The sequence below is a fragment of the Cydia strobilella genome, chromosome 1, assembly GCF_947568885.1.
Source record: "Cydia strobilella chromosome 1, ilCydStro3.1, whole genome shotgun sequence".
Taxonomy (NCBI): domain Eukaryota; kingdom Metazoa; phylum Arthropoda; class Insecta; order Lepidoptera; family Tortricidae; genus Cydia; species Cydia strobilella.
Window position 1 is genome coordinate 2,033,578 of NC_086041.1, and position 17,606 is coordinate 2,051,183.

The 17,606-nt window shown below is 36.9% G+C and overlaps 2 protein-coding genes across 2 annotated transcripts; one reads left to right on the forward strand and one right to left on the reverse strand.

Moving 5' to 3' along the window:
- Nucleotides 1-2,466: 2,466 nt before the first annotated feature.
- Nucleotides 2,467-11,109, reverse strand: LOC134753269 (ras-like protein 2). The gene is made up of 4 exons (XM_063689146.1): nt 10,893-11,109; nt 10,586-10,673; nt 8,267-8,478; nt 2,467-6,531 (listed from the first exon to the last, which is right to left on the reverse strand). The coding sequence occupies exons 1-4, from the start codon at nt 10,995-10,997 to the stop codon at nt 6,337-6,339; spliced, it is 600 nt and encodes a 199-aa protein (XP_063545216.1). The 5' UTR covers nt 10,998-11,109; the 3' UTR covers nt 2,467-6,336.
- A 154-nt stretch (nt 11,110-11,263) lies between these two features.
- Nucleotides 11,264-17,600, forward strand: LOC134743728 (calcineurin-binding protein cabin-1-like). The gene has a single exon (XM_063677385.1). The coding sequence runs from the start codon at nt 11,325-11,327 to the stop codon at nt 17,553-17,555; it is 6,231 nt and encodes a 2,076-aa protein (XP_063533455.1). The 5' UTR covers nt 11,264-11,324; the 3' UTR covers nt 17,556-17,600.
- Nucleotides 17,601-17,606: the final 6 nt, after the last annotated feature.

Below are 17,606 nucleotides of genomic sequence, written 5' to 3' on the forward strand. Positions count from 1 at the left end.
AAAATTACTAATATTTATTTTGTAAAAATAAAATAATTAAATAATAATTCGCTTCGACGATTTCGTTGAAAAAATGTGACGTCACACCAGGGGGGGGGAGGGGATTGCCAAATGTGACCAAGTGTGACAAGGAGGGGGGAAGGGGTCGAAAAACCTAGAAATTCGTGTGACGTAATTAAGGGATGAGCCCGTACGTGTCGTATATTCTATACTCGGGGGACTTTAATTATTTATGAGGTTTGCTTTCTTCAACAGACGAAAATCTCAAAAGGTCAATTGAATGTGCTGCTGTAACGTTTATCGACATTAATCATTGGTCTCTTTTTAACAACGTGCGAATGAGAGGGACAAATGTACAATGTCAAAAGTTACCGAATATGGGCTGTAGGCTGTTTCACTTACAATTGTTGCTTACCAACGCTATTAGTAATAACAATAAATTCCATTTATTTCCTTTTAAGGAAATATTTACGCAAATTAATCAATTATGACTTCAGTAAAAGGTGGATTCACAATACAAATTTAGATATAAGTACATATACTTAACTACTGGGGCCCATTTCTCGAACGATATTAGTCTAATATTATTAGTGTGTTGTCATGGCATCCCATACGATTTGACAGTTCGTGGACTAATAATATTAGTCTAACGTTGTTCGAGAAATGGGCCCCTGTCGTTAATAATAAGACCCAATAGGCTTGCGGCTGAATCTATGTTTTTTTTAATTAACTAAGTTCACTTTAGTAGAATCGCCTAAATTCGTCCACAATTAAATGACTCCATTGTGTTGCGAATACTAATCATACACATGTGTAACAGAATAACAGTTACGTCCGTTACATAATAATGGAATCAATGAAGTATTTGTTCTTGAATTAGTTTGTAAAATTGCAATGAATCCACCTTTAAAAAAAATTTTTTTTTTCTATTTTCTCATAATAACAATAGACAAGAAACATACACTAACAAGTATTATGCAAATGTTCCAGGAGTGTATTTGAACTGACACCGACGTGTCTTGTACTTAAGTAAACGTAATAGTATTGAGTAAATCACAACATAAAACAATACTGGTTTAATAAAGAGGCATTATTGATACGTATTAATATTAATAAATATAACAAAGAAAATATCGCATTCAAATAGTATCACTGTCACTCCGTACGATTTAAAAACATCTTTTCGGTGAAATTATAATCAATAATAATATTTTTCTCATAGCTTGGGTACGGTGACACCTGTTAACTCCATGCAATTTATAACTTTTTTTTTGCTATCTTGCTTTTACTCCCTGCAATTTTGCACAGGGTGAATTTGCCAATGTCGGTTTTTGAGGTTCACACGTGACTTGTAACTTTAAAACGCAAGATTGTACTGAAATGACAGCTGTCACTTTACCAAGTTATGTGAAAAATACTATAATCATATCTTATATTAATCATAATTTTGTATTGTGACACTATTCATTGCAATAAAAAAAAATACGCACAAACAAAACCTGGATGCCATGTGTGTTAGGGCCTGCATTATTTAGGTAATTTAAAAAAAAATTAATTATATTAAGACATGCCAAATGAAATGTCCTTGTAATTAAATGTTTTTTTAGAAATTTATTTTTACTATAAAAAATGCTATTTCAAAAATTAGACCACTATAGTTAGTTTAAAATTATTTTTGTTAAACTATTGTAGAAAAACTCACTTCGGCACCATTGGCAGTGTTTTAGCTCACCTATTTACTATGATATCATTAAACAGATTAGACCTGTTTACACACACAATTTGGTTAAATAGGTAATTTAATTCTGCTGTCTAATTATGTATAGTTACATTTAAAACATGTTAAATTGTCTAGTAGGCTTCAATTCGCCAAAAATAATAATGATTCCATTGCGTAACGAAATATTAACAATACGATTAATTTGCGTTACACAATGGAATCAGATATATTATCGACAAACGAACTCCAGTACTGTACGGTTTTTCTTATTTCCACATTATATACCATGTTAGAATATTAAATAATTTCACGGTTTAGACTCACTTGTTTTAGTCACTCGCGCGACATGTTTCGGAGAGCCTAGGTCTCCTTCCTCAAGTACGCAACAAGCATTGCGTACGCAATACACGGTCCTCATGAACACTGCTCGCACTATTAGTGCTTGAGAAAGGAGACCTAGGCTCTCCGAAACATGTCGCGCGAGTGACTAAAACAAGTGAGTCGAAACCGTGAAATTATTTAATGTTAGTATGTCTCACAACAGTTTAGGTTCATGTTAGAATAAATATTTTGGGATCTTTCACATCAAACATATAATTCCCTAACATTGTTTACACGTACATATATACAAGCTTCTAGTTAAATATCCAAGTTACTGTAATACCTAGTTACAAACGTTAAAATGATTGTAAAACCGTATCAAAACTTGTGCACCACAAACCGCAGCAAAAGCCCGAACCAATAAATACAACGTTACAAAAATATATGTATTGTATATCTCTTCACAAAACAACTACATAATGTGCATCCTATTATGTAATTATTGTTGTGCTGGCTCAAAATTGACACTGATCTTTTAAATATATTACCATGATTTAAATATAAATATGTGACGTTTTCAATAAAAAGGTACCACATTGTCGCTTACCATAAGGACGAAATTTGCTAGTATCTTTATACGAATAACCTGCCAGAGCGTCCTTATGGCAAGCGACAAAGTGGTACCTTTTGCTTGAAGACGACACATATTTTTGAGTAAATAAACACAAATGGGGCATTCTACGAGGATTACGCTTACGTAACGCTTTTACCTTGTATGGCAGCTACTCCAATGAAATTCATAAAGCTCGAGAATATAGGTATATTCTACCTCCTACCTATACTGCCAATTTATTAGCCAAGTCATAAAATATTACCAGACCCAATATCGCTTTCTCAGCCTCTTCAGAAGTATTAGAATAATTGTGTTACGTAAGCGACATTCTCGTGGAATGCCCCAAATCACGTTAAGATATATTTTTAAACAAATAAAATAGACTTGTGTCGTTCGCGTCAAACACATTTCAAGTTCTCACTAATATTAAAATATATTCTGGATTTTCAAAATAATTCAATTATTCAGATAAGACAGTTAAAAGAAAACAGTGTCCCTTTTCAGCCGTTAAACATCGAATTACAAGACTACAGCTAGCTAATATTAAAATACCGAAAAACTGTTAATAACAAAATACATAAACATTAGTATTTGGTTTACAAACGTTCGGAGAACGTCCTAGTTTTGTTACTGTTTTTCTTATTATTAAATACGACTTAATAATGGGTGAGAATTGTTATTTACATACATCAAGGGAGGTAAAAGTAAAGAATACCTTAGACTCTTGTTACGTGATCGACAGTCATCTTTATTCTAATGGCCCAGGCCGCCTAGATTGACATGAAACTAAGGAGTAAATGCAACTACTGTCTGTTTTTTTATTCCGTAGACTAAAATGACGTTTCATATGTAAGACATGACATTTCTTAGTACCACATGAAATGTCATTTTAGTCTACGGAATAAAAAACAGAATTTATGGGTTTATTGCGTCTATTTGTTATTTCTCGAATACGATTGGTCGGAACGCCCTCTATGTTACGTTTTTTTTCCAAGTAGCTCAGGTTATTTATCACTAGATGTGCCATTTTCAACCAAAAGGGTACTTATTGTCGCTTATCAGTAAGGCGCTATTATCATATAGCTTCAATTAGAAATCAACCTTATCGACAACCGACAATGTGGTACCTTTTGGTTGAAAAGTCACAGATGAGGAGCTCTTATTTTTCACGTGGTTTAAATAGTTGCTTTAGCCCGGCCGTCCTTGCTATTTTCAATTTTTTTTCAAAATTTTACCCTTCTTCAGTGATTAATTGGGATCAAATCCCACAAAATGACTCAAAAATGTATAAGGATATACTGCTAAGCTAGGTTGATAATGTTAGCACCGTCTTCATATAGCGCTAGATGTATACGACCATTATACGAGTTTATTTGTTAGTAAAAGATAGAAATTATACGAAGAAAAAAACACTACTATATCAAAGGCTTACTTAGTTTAAAATTTAGTAAGTTCCACTGTGTAACGAAATTTTGTAATAAAAATTATTATGTAAAATTTTTGCTACACAATAGTTATATTTTTTTTATAAACATAAGCCTCATTCAACCTTAAATTCGGCGGTAAAAATCCAGCATTTTATGAACTAAAATAGTTTAATTACTCATAAGTAATCTGAGCGCTGGTGGCCTAGCGGTAAGAGCGTGCGACTTGCAATCCGGAGGTCGCGGGTTCAAACCCCGGCTCGTACCAATGAGTTTTTCGGAACTTATGTACGAAATATCATTTGATATTTACCAGTCGCTTTTCGGTGAAGGAAAACATCGTGAGGAAACCGGACTAATCCCGACAAGGCCTAGTTTTCCCCTCTGGGTTGGACGGTCAGATGGCAGTCGCTTTCGTAAAAACTAGTGCCTACGCCAATTCTTGGGATTAGTTGCCAAGCGGACCCCAGGCTCCCATGGAGCCGTGGCAAAATGCCGGGACAACGCGAGGAAGATGATGATGAGTAATCTGAATATCATAATGAAACTCATTTAAGTATATAAATGGCCGTATACATTAACATTACAGCAAAATAACTGTTAAAATTAAAGCCTTAATTTTAAAGCGATATTTGGTGTTCTTTTCTCTTAGTAAAAAATTGTGAAGTATGGCACTAGTAAAAGAAATATAGCACCACTTAAATAATATATGGAAAAATAACAACAAAAAGCAGATGCATTGTAATTATTTTTTACTCCTAATATTTGAAACAATAAATGCATCCACCAACAAATCATAACTATTCCGTAATAAAGCTTAAGAACAACCTAAAAAAATAAGAATAAATACCTAGACATAAATAGTCTATGCTATAAAAATAATGTAAAGAAAGAGTAGAAAAACGAATCTCAGAGAACAAAAAATAAATATTAAATATTGTGATATAAAAATATGTTTTAGATGTTCAGATTATTGGAGGTACAGCTCTGTTTAGCTACAGTCTGGCAAAAGAGTAGAAATTAAAAAAAGCAACACTGTAGTATCGTCCCGTTTTTCTTAAATTGATTTGAAAGGGACGACACTAGTGTTGCCACTTTTTTATTTCTACTCTATTTTGCCAGACTGTAGATATAGCGTACATTCAACATCAATAGTAGCGTATGAAACAACGCTTCAAAAGTATCTGCCACCCCCGATTACTTTTCCAAACAGAGATATATCCATGACAGTTCGTGTTCAAAAGTGTTTGTAATATATGTTCTACATAAAGAGATCTCTTTTTGTCAAGTTTTTTTTTTAATTAAGGTTATGAATAAATGGTAAATACTTTTAGCGCGTAGTCTGATTCGCAACTTTTGATACTGACTGGACAGTCATAGATGTGACTCCATAAACCTGAACAAAGGTTTTCAGGCCAACCATGACAGCTAGCTAGAGTTTATTTATTCATTATCTACTGTTAAGTCTTAGCTTCGCCAATCATCAAGTAAATTAATAACGATCTTTCTTTCATCGTTTCTTTCACAGTTAGATTGATTTGAATTTTGTTATGTTAAATCTTATATAAGATTAATTAGTAGTAAACAAGTTTTCATTTCGAACCGATCTTTCGTATAACACCGAGCCTCAACATTGCTTAAAAAAAAGAATTGGCTTTAAGAATTGTACATAGTTAAAGGCATTCATAAAAATTTAATTGATTTTTTGTGTAACGAAATCTAATCCTATAAGTGTATGTCAATTTTTGTACACAAATGAAACAATTAAATTGTAAACAATCTAAACATGTGGGGCATTTTCTATGAAAAGGGACCTTATTGTCGATGGCGCTTACGCCGCACAGCGTCGCGCGGCATTGTATTTATATCGGAGCATCGTTTACAATGGCGTAAGCGCCATCGACAATAAGGTCCCTTTTTATAGAAAATACCACATGTAATTGTACATACGGTCAATGCGGCCAAATCCGTCTGCGGGTCATTTTTTACATGCGCCCTTTTATCAAATAATAGTACACGATTATTAAATTCATCGACAGAGCACGTCAAAAGCAGATGTGCTCTATTTCCTACGGCTGAAAAAAAGAAAAAAAAAAAAAAACGCTCGTGTACGGAATTTCCCGCAGACGGATTTGGCTGCATTGACTTACAAAAAAAATAACTTCAATCTCAAACGTACCTGTACTCAATTAATTGGTGTTCTAACCTTGACTTCCAGCAAAGACTTAACAGCATCTGAACACAAAACCTTACGTACGTTACAAAATCGCGCACTTTCTGCTCTTCCTGCCGTGCTCGGCCTTGATGTGGACTCTCTCGGCCTCCTGGAACCGGCGGACGAGGCGTACGAGTTCGTGGAAGGCCTGGTCGACGTTCATACGGGCCTTGGCGCTGCACTCGATGTATGGGACTTTGAGCTGGCGGGAGAGGGCTTGGGCCTCTTCTAGTGATACCTGTAAGAGACCATGAATTAGTTGTTCTAGTATCATAAATATACTCTGTCAAACCAACTCTGAAAGTAGAAAAAGGCGCGAAATTCAATTTAAGTTTTTAAAATCTGTCGCCTTTTTGTACTGACAAAGTCGTATTGCCAGAGTAATCTTCTTTTTTTTTTCGTTGCACCATTTTTGTAATTTCGGGTCTACCGCGATATACCGCGAAATCCGGTCTTTTGCCAGTGTCAAAGAAAAAAATGTCCCAAAATTTCTATACGTTTTTCGTTCCTTCCGTTATCTAAGTATGACATACCGACTATGAAAAATGATTACAGGATGGAAATAAAAATCTTACGACATTTTTTCCTATAAGAATTAAGACCTCTTGATTCTGAGTAGAAATAACATAAAAATAACCCCAATAAAAAAAACGTGTAGTGTACAACTTTAAATAAATTGGCCCGCATGTCCACACGGGCCGATAAACTACAAAATAAAGGATTTTCCTAAGGAGCAATTCTAATAAAAACATTAAAATGGTAAAACTCATTGAATTTAAACTACTCTAATATTATTTTCTCTAAGAACATAGCAAAAATATAACTTTATTACAGCAACTTTAAGTTAGGTCACATTAATCGTATTCGTGACATCTACATTTATGACTCATAAAACATTTACGGCACCTCCAGCATTCTCGAGACGTTGTAAAACATAAATCCACAACAAATTAATATTAAACTCTGCTGCTTCTTGGATAAGGTTTATATTTCTTTGCTTATAAAGCGATGTCGTCATAAAATGTAGTAAACTGGCAAAATATACATAATATACATTAACAGTTTTCGACTATAAAACGTAATGAGTTGCCCGGGGCATCGTCCCCAGGACGCTTGCTGCTGGCAAAAACATATGTCTAACTTGGAAATAAAATTCTAAGCTTCACTGGAATTAGGACTCTATTATTCAAAACAATTTGTATGTAGGTTTCTTACGTAAGAAACTTTAGTACCAAGAAATATAGTTTTGAAATCTAACCAATTTCCAAATGACTCAAGCGACTCTCCAAATCTATAGACAATGACAGGCCTACATTGAGTCATACTGCGTCATATAGGGGAAGACATGACGTACAGGACGAACTTGAAGGAAAACAAATATATTATTCACCCATGTGTGTGTTTGTATGAACGATGGACTACTGGGCAAGCCAAACAATTAAGTATTACATCATATATTATTCGGGGGATTCCCTGGTTAAAGTAAGGGATTGCATGTATTTATAACCTCATATGGGTATTTAGTGCAAGGACTATGAAAGCTTTAAATTGAACTGTTGCAGCCGGCAGTTTTGATGGTTGTGCTCTGAGAAGTTTATACAATATTTTAACTCTTTCCCCACGCGGTAGGCAAGAGTGAATTTGAATTTTTTAGAGCATAAGTAAAGTCTCTAATTGAACCTTTCCACATTTTTTTATGTAATGAAAACAAGTTATACAATTACGCGGATAGTTTCATAAAACGGGTCAAATTAAACATAATTACCTAGTAACTGCCTAAAATGAGTCTTCATTCGTCCATATTTAATCGATACCTTTGTGTAACGAAAAAATAGTTCGATTAATTTTCGTTACACAAAGGCACGAAGAAAAATTTTGACGAACTATAAGTCTACAATGACGTAAAATTTTAATTTTAAAAGTCTATTAGCAATAATATTTAACTTTTTATGAAAAAGTGCTTAGTTTCTTACCACTCTCTGCGCCTCCAAATCAGCTTTATTCCCCACCATGAGCATGGGGAACTCATCTCGGTCCTTGACACGGAGGATCTGCTTGTGGAACTTGTACAGCTCGTCGAAGCTGGAGTGTTCAGCTACAGAGAACACGAGAAGGAAGCCCTCGCCTGAGCGCATGTATTGTTCGCGCATAGCGGAGAACTCCTCCTGACCCGCTGTATCCAGGACTGCAATCAAAGTTAGAGTTTTGAATGATTCACGGTTAGTTTCACTAGACTTATATTGACCGATATATAGACCGTGATTACCTTTTGTATGAGCATGTAACTGCGTCTAAATATTGGGAGGTAAAAGGTAATCACATATTATATCCCGGTCAATATAAGTCTAGTGCAATCAAAGTTATTAATTTTATTGACCGATTGAGCGTGAAGCGTCGTCTTTAAATCTTCTCGGGGCAGAGGTGTAGGGTTAGAGCCGGCGTAGCTTTATTTGACGTTTATAAGCGCATTGTAATATTCCTACTTGATAAGTAACTATCTTTATCTCTTGTCTGCCTGACTCCTCTACAGGTCGCATTTCTCTAACGATTCTCGCGAAATTTTGTGAGCAGGTTCAATAAATATGTAGTTTTTTGGTCTATAGCATACGTCATATATTTTTTTACTAGCTTAGTTCTGATATGTGTCGTTTTCAAGAAAAAGGTACCGTTTGTCGTTTGTCATAAAGACGCCCTGACGGGTTTTTCGTATAAAGATACAAGCAATTTTCGTCCTTATGGTAAGCGACAACCTTTTGATAGAAAACGTCACATATATAGATACTAATATAAAACAGTGCAACTAAACCATTGAAGATAAGTAGAAACTTGGAAGAAGTAAAAATGGGATTGAAATCTTTTAACTACTTGATGGACAAAGTTAAGGGTGGGGGCTACTTTAGAATACACAATATCACAGAAAACTATATTTATTCAAGTAAGATAACACAATGCTCCTGTGTTATCAGTTATCTTGTCATTTCAACATCTCAACTAATATAACCCGCTACCTTATCATTATTAACTGTCTCAGATAACATTTATAAATACTCACATCTCATACTAGAGATAATTTTATGACTCCAATTATGTCATACAATACTATTAATGTCAGGCAGGTTGATGGTATGAATTATTATTTTTTGAATTGACTAGGCCTTAAGGCTGGCGTCCACTAGACTCGCCGAGGCGAATCGAATCGCAATAATTCGCCTTCTATATTTTCTAATGCAACTGCGTCCATTGGCGAAGAGCCGCGGCGCGCCCGTCAATGGACGCAGTTGCATTAGAAAATATAGGAGGTGAATTATTGAGATTCGGTTCGATTCGCCTCGGCGAGTCTAGTGGACACCAGCCTTTACAGCAAGCTCTATAACGGGTCGGCCACGACATCGCGCGGCGGCGGCAGCCGGTGACCGGGCCGGGCTTGTGTTGTGGGTACAAACCCCATAACTCAAATCAAAGACCCAGACCAAATATCCATGCTCATCCCTCAAATAAATCAGGCAGGTAGTGATATCGGTTAATTATTTTCAAATACAAAGCCTGCACCAACGAACCTCTTTTTGGCCCAGTGGTTGACTGGTAGAGAATGCCTTATGGCATTAAGTCCACCATTTATACCTATTTTATGTGCAATAAAGTATAAATAAATAAATGCCCTTACTAGGATTTAAACCCAGGACCATTAGCTTTATAGGCGGAGTCACTACTGACTAGGCCCGACTGGTCGTAAAATAGTATAAAAATTACAGTTAATAAATGATGAGATTGATGAGTTCAATAAATTATGCACATAATTAAGTCATTCGTTTATAAATTAAATAGTGCATTTCAATGTTTTCCATAATAGTTATAATAATATTACTAAATAAGTTGACTGAATGTTAAGTAGGATAATAAAGAGATAACTTAAGAAGGATTTTTACTATTTTACAAGGATTTACTTGTGTTAACTTTATCAATTTTAAAATCAGTAGTTACAACCACGAACAGATGTCACTATACATGTTATCATTTCATTATTTCTTTGAACAGTACTCTATTTTTTAATATTTGAAATTTGAACTACCAGTAACAATTCATTATAAAATATTATATTCTGTAATGATAGGTACCTAAATACTAATAAGGAAACTTAAAACTTAGCCATAAAAAGTACTTGGGTTCTGCCCACAAAATAACTGCATAAATTGACAACAGCCATGACACACTGCCGACTCTTGCCGAGTGCCGCCCAAACAAAATGGTCAGGCCAATGATCCAAAAACAATAAAATAAAAAAATCTACTCACTGTCCAATTTCGCGGGAATATCGTCTATCACGCATTGCTTCGTGTAGCTGTCTTCAATCGTAGGGTCGTAGTCGGTCACGAAATAGCTCTAGAAAAAAAAAAGGCACTTTAAGACCACTTGTAATAGTGGGCGGCGTCTTTGAGATTGGACCTTGACACACACTTTGTGTCATAACTGAAGGAATTGGAGCAACATCAGGACTCTCAGCGGCTTAAACTAAGCTTCGTGAGTCAAAGTTGCAATGTGGATTCTAAGAATAGTAAATATCTTGTTTGGAGACCTTGATTAACCTATTACGGTTTTTACCTGGATAAATTGTATAGTGATAGCACTTTTTCCAACACCACCGCCCCCCACGACGACTAGTTTATACGTCTGCGCTTGATTAGGTCTATCTCCTGGTCGAGACATTTTGTAAAATTATTAGAAAACAAGTATTTTAACACAAATATGGTCCGATTGATCCTTCGCTGACTGCACCTGAGTGGGTCACGGATGACACAAGCGACGGAATTTGCACAGCACTACTTGACAGATAAACAGAAACTGTATAATAACTATTTGAGATAAACATAAACGCGTCCAACTTCAGAAAGTTCTGAAATATTTTGACAGTTGGTAGAGAAAAGAAAGACAGATCAAGCAGTATATTTACTCTGTGGCTATTATTGTTGTAATTTTATTCTATTGCCGGGTGCATACATTATTATGAAAACTAAGCACAAATCGGTCTAAATCATGATTAAAATAGCAGCATTAAACGACGAGTCTGAGGAAGAAAGTGGATCAGAAGAAGAAGTTACAAAAGAAGCCCTAGAACAAATAGCGTTGCAACAATATGCAAAGGCTCTCGAGTTACAACGAAAAGGCAATTTGAAGGACGCTACCCAACTACTCAAGGATCTCCTGGACACAGAGCTACTTTATGATATTAAGAAACCAGCGCAAGGTGAGAAAATATCAGGTCCTTTGCTTAATTTAAAGTATTTATGTAATAAAAATCTTGCAACAATCTTGAGTAGTTCGGATGTAGATGCCGCCATTGATTGTTATTGTGCGGCCTCGGAACTTGACGACACAGACGTTACATTATGGCACCGTCTTGGGCAACTGTGTATGCGCGGGAAGCGATACGAAATGGCCCTCCATGCTTTCCAACGCGGTGCCGACCGCAACCCACGCCACTGGCCGTGCCTCGACAAAATTGTCACTCTACTGATGGGATTAGACTTTCATGAAGAATGTATATCAGCCATATATGATACCCTACAACTGGACCCAGGATATCTCAGAGGTTTAGCCTACAGAAAATACATATTTACTACCTACCCATACATAAAAGATTTCCTGGAATATCTTAACCCTATGTACAAGTGGAGTGAAAAAGATGATGACCCGATAGATGAAGATGAAGCGAAGAAACTATTAAAAGAAGCAGAGGAGATACATGAGGAATTTATAGAGCAACAAAGAAAACAGAAGCACAAGTATGTATTACCCCGCTTAAAATTGCAAAAGCCAATTAATAATTTGACATGGAAATCAGTGGGGGAATCTCTGATACACATGCATCAATATATCTCAGACAATTTCTACAGTCATGCCTGTTTCATAGATGTTATATTTGAAAAGGAAGACAAACAGAAACCTATGGAAGTAAGTGAGGAGCCAAAGAAAGATGAAGCTCCTGAGAAAGCTGAGGAAAATGCAGAAAGTGATAAAAATAATGAGATAGTGTCAGAGAATGACAATGAAATGTCAGATAAAGACAAGGCTGCCACTGATACAGAGAAAGTTGAGAGTGACATAGAGAATACTGCTACAGATCTGCCTGCTGAGACACAACCTGAATCTAAAACTCAGAAGAAACAGCCCGTGAGAAGACGAGGGAGTGCCCTTAGCTTCTTGCAACAATGGGAGTGGTGCACCAAACGGCGCTCTGGCAGAAAGAAGACAACCAACAAAGCGGACAAACTCAGTGATAATATCTATGACATGTTAAGAAGAATGGTGCCACCCTGCCTGACTTCTGACAATACTGAGAAAAAAGAAACAAGGGAGCCTTCTCCTGATGTTACAGATCTAGACAAGCTGTTTGATGAAAAAGATCAGCCTGAAAAGAAAGACAGTGATTATTTTGGTACTGAGATTGAAAATAATGATGTGCAACAATTCATTAACAAGTACATTGAGAATAAGAAAGATATAATTGATATTTTAAATGACTTTCTACAGATTTTAGCAGAAAAGTGGAAAATAAAATGGCCTGAAGGTCTTTCAACTATATTTACTGAATGTAATAAATGCTACAACAATCATATTGATGTACCAGCTTGTACTGGAGACAACCATGATGACTTGAGACACTATACTGCAGTTAATATCTTGTTTGAGGAAGTTCTAGTCAATGAAAAGTTGAATATAAATGACAGTAAAGACACACATGCTCTAGATGTGATTGAGTCTATCGGCATGATTCTTACTATGAATCCACATATTTTTTCAGGCATTGATTGTCTGGAGTACATGTTGCGCTATCTTTGGGTCAAAGTGCATATTAATTTATTGAATAAGTGTGATGAATTAGCTTTGGATGCATTGTATCAACTATCCTTTGAATTTGAAGCAATGGGCGAAAGCAATGAGAAATATAGTCTGCAAATTATTAACTTTACCTTTAAACCAAACATAAACAATGATGAAATAGCAGAATATATAAAATTCTTAGAAAGAAATAAAAAACTATCAACCGTTATGGATTTATATGACCAAGGTCACTATGAAGAAGTATTGTTGATTATCATAGATTCATTTGAACATTGCAAGACTATAGCTAGAAAACAAGAAGAAGAGATGTCTTTAGATTTTGCTGTGCAACTATCTCTTATTTTGGACACATACTGGGCACTAGAAAAAGTAAATGAATGTTTTAGATGGTCTTTAACATGCTTACATGAGGCCTTAAAACACTATTTTCGGTATACATCGGGTTCAGAAGATTATAATAAGTGGACCCTTGCTGTTGTCAAAATACTCTGTTGTATGGAGCACATTCTGACTACAGAAGGTTTGGTCTGCCTAGATACAGTCAGTCAGAAAGAGATAAGTCAAGGATTGGAAGACCTTATCAGAATAATTGGGCATCAGGTTGAAACCAATGCAACAGAGATGCCTTTTGGAACAATCATTCCTTGGATTATACTGCATTATATTTTACAAAGAGAAGAAGATCAGGGACGAGTAGCACTGCTCAATGATGGTGATAAAAATGATGATGATGTTCCAAATCCTTTAATGGTATTATTTATTGCACATCAACAACTTGGCGACAGAGGCTGGTGCTGCAGTTCTGATGGGAAACTGCTGTACTTTATTTTAGATACAGTGGTACCGCGAATACGATCACCAGCTTTAGCAAAGTCAGCAGAACAATTATTGCAATACATGGAACAATGCGTCTTTTGCTTATTCGGTCATCCAAGTAGAAAGAGTAAGATTAAATATTTGGCAGACCATAATGTAACTCCACATTCATTAGATTGGCATAGAGCTCAGCAGCTTTACGAAATATTTAGGCCTCCCACACTTCCCGAACTCGAGGGTAAGGTTTCGGCCATAACAGCTGACACAGAGCAACTCTTCCATCGCATTTTGGCACTGCTGCCTACAGAATGCAACCCGCATAAGTATGTTCCTGAAATCGAAAAATACATAAAAGGTGTTGAAACTAAACTGCCAACGGTACCCACACTCCTACCGTACAAGATGAAAGATATTTACTTTTTATTGGGTGACCATTACTTTAAAAGAGAAGAAGCTAAAATGGCAGTTAAGTTCAACATACTCGACGTTATCGTCAATAACGACCGTTTGGAGTCTTGGGCGCAAATAGCTCTGGCAAAAGCCATGAACTTGGAAAGGTTATTAAACTCCTGTAAGAATCTGAACAATGAAAGGGAGTTTTTGAATCCAGCGCGATCGACGATAAGATGCTTCAAGCGTTCTTTGCAGTTAGACCCTGAACATTGCAACTTGTGGATTGAATACGGAATGTTCGTATACATTATCCATTCATTTTGCTCTCGTGCTTTGAAACAAGCCAGCGAGTCTCTGAGCATGGATGATTTTGCGTCTCTTGAAAAACAAAAAGAAGACATGTTGGATACTACGCAAAACTGTTTTACTACTGTAGATGATCTCAATAGTGCCACTAACGAGGATAAATCGGATGAGGATTCGTGGCTGTACTTTTATATGTTGGGTAAAGTAGCCGAAAAACGGAACAAACCACCGGCTGTCTATTTAGATTATTATTCGAAAGCTGTAACAATGCTACAAAAGACGGATGCTATATACCCTCTCAAAATCAACTATAATGCGCCCGTGCATCTCTGCATTGAAGTTTTAGAATTGCATTACAGAATACACGCCTCAATTTTAAAATATATCGAACAACACGAGAACAAACCCATTCCGTCGTCGGTGGGAAAAGTATTCCAGGCATGTATAGACGAATGGAGGAAGGGACCGTTCTCTAGAAAATCTGCAAAGGATCGAGAAGATGCGGCTAAAGAATCGGAAAAAGCTGAAGCAAAACAAAACGAACCGGTTCATGCGGCTAATATACTCAAACGATCTATAAGTGACGCAGGCGAAGAAGATAACCTGGAAGCAAAACGGCTAAAGTTAGAGGCTGCGGCGGCAAAAGTTAGACGTTCTGCTTCTTATGATACTGAAAGACTTAATGCTAGTAAAGAAATTACCTCAACTCAAAATGCTGAACCAACATCGAATGTAGTGACTGAAACAACAAAAACTGTTGAAGAAGATCTGAAAATGACAGAGAAAAACGATGAAACGGTTAATATAACTGCAGAACCGGAAAAAGTATCCGAGGTTCAGAAACCGCAAGACAAACCAGAAGTACCACCAGCAGTAGAACATACAGAAGTAGAAAAAGAAAAAGTAGACACTGAGAAGAAGGAAGAAACTAGTAGCTCATCATCTTCGTCGTCTGATTCCAGCTCAAGTGACTCCACGTCAGATAGCAGTAGCAGTAATTCAAGTAGAGATAGTGAATCATCTAGTAAATCTGCCAATGAAGCGAAGCCGCTAACAGAAGAAGAAACTATGAAAATAATTAATGCATGCTTATATGCACTAGAAGACTGCGCGAGCAGATTTCCACCGCACTATAAAGCAATTTACCGATTGGCGCATTATCATTTCTATTTCAACAAGGGGAAAAATATTGAGAGATGTCGAGATCTAATGCTATCCACTTTTACGTCAAGCTTTGGTTTATCGATCGGAGGGCTGTTTAGTGAGAGGAGAACGACGAATTTCTTCAACAATATTTGGAAGATTCCAGTGATGGAAGTTGAGAGAGCAGGTGGTTTCGCATTCCATATGAACCGGTGTGTCCTGCTCACGATGGAAATATTAAAAGAGATAGACGACCATAAAACATTACTTGACTTGAGCTTGCAACTGCAGAGGATCCCTGAACCGGACAAAAGGTACTTGCGTGATGCTGATAGGGAGGAACTAGCACAGCAAGCGTTCTCTCTGTCAGTACAATCTCTCAAAGGACAAGTACTGAAGTTCAGTCATCAACCAGACTTGAAGAGCAGCGACGTCGAACAGCAGGCGCTGAAAAGCCTCATGCTCGACATTTACAGATCCTACCAAAGAACGCAAAAACAGTCAAATTCTAAGCAGTTCGTCAATTTAATCATTGACGCTTACAAACTTATCACGACAATTCCTATTACAGAAAACACTAATCTCGTAGACGTCAGTCTTAAATATTGCCAATCTATCGCTCGTTCTTCGTTGAAACAGTTGAACAACCTTGATAATTTAGAGAAAACTCAAAACGCACAGAAGAAGCAAGCAGCCAAGATGGCAGCTGCTGCCGAAACTTCAAAGGCGAAAGAAGCGACTAATCAAAATAAATCAGAGCCAAAAGGTACTACGTCTGTGTCGATGCCGCTACCAGCGGCGGGGAGTGGGCTTCCGAAGATGTCACAACACGAGATGGCAGCAGCCTTCCAAAATTATTTGCCCATGTTGAACGATCCAATGCTCTCCCAACAAACTGCGGCTGCACTATCCCTCTCTTACTTAAGCAACGCCTTAGCGGGCTACACTTCCCTGCAAAACTCTTTGCAGAACTCCCTCCAAAATTCGCTACAGAATTCCTTCCAAGCAGAATTCTACCGACAGTTCTTAGGGCAGAGCTTCTCTCCGTACAACGTGCCACCGCCCGCTAAGAAACAAAAACGTGGTCCAAAACCCAAACCTAATCTTTTAAGTAATCCTTTGAAGACTTCTCACACTTCAAAATCTTTTAGTGGCACTGCCACGACTTCGTTATCCAAATCAGTCAGTATGAATACAACTAGCAGTATACAGAAACCTATCAGCAGCTTGCAAAAACCTTTACCAAGTAATTTACCAAAAATGTCAAGCAGTTTACAGAAGTCTACATCAGCCCCTTTAGCTCCAAGCATGGGGACAGTATTGGCCAGTCTTCCAGCATCGATGACGGCTGGATTAAGCAACTACAATCCGCCCCCTATTTCCTCACACTCTGTGCCCACACAAGCGCACATGTCTACGGCATCTACTGTAAATACAGCAATTCACACTAAGCCACCACAGCCCCACCAGCAAGTCAGTCCAGGAAAAACTCTGCAGGAGAAACTAGCGGAACGTCAGAAAAATATGCCCACAATGAGTAAATCTACCCAAAATGTTAGCTCCCAAGAAATTAATGCTTCAATAAGTAGATTGCCGTCATCTTTAACGATTACTAAGACTGGTGTGGCAAAGCAGGCGCCACAGTCAGTTATACAAGCCAAAAAGCCAGAGGCTAAAAAGTCACTTGCTCAATTTAATGAGCCAGAAACTCGACCTAAGCCTACTATATCCTCAGATGAAGTAATCGTGTTGGATGATGATTAAGGTTGTGATTATTTTATTAGTCTTAAGTACCTAATTATGTATTTTTCAAAT

Coding starts and splice junctions, on each gene's coding strand:
- LOC134753269 (XM_063689146.1), bottom strand. CDS start 10,997: ATGTCTCGACCAGGAGATAGACCTAATCAAGCGCAGACGTATAAACTA. Junction 10,674..10,892: donor TCACTATACAATTTATCCAG/GTAAAAACCGTA, acceptor TTTTTTTTCTAG/AGCTATTTCGTGACCGACTA. Junction 6,532..8,266: donor ATTTGGAGGCGCAGAGAGTG/GTAAGAAACTAA, acceptor GGTCTCTTACAG/GTATCACTAGAAGAGGCCCA.
- LOC134743728 (XM_063677385.1), top strand. CDS start 11,325: ATGATTAAAATAGCAGCATTAAACGACGAGTCTGAGGAAGAAAGTGGA.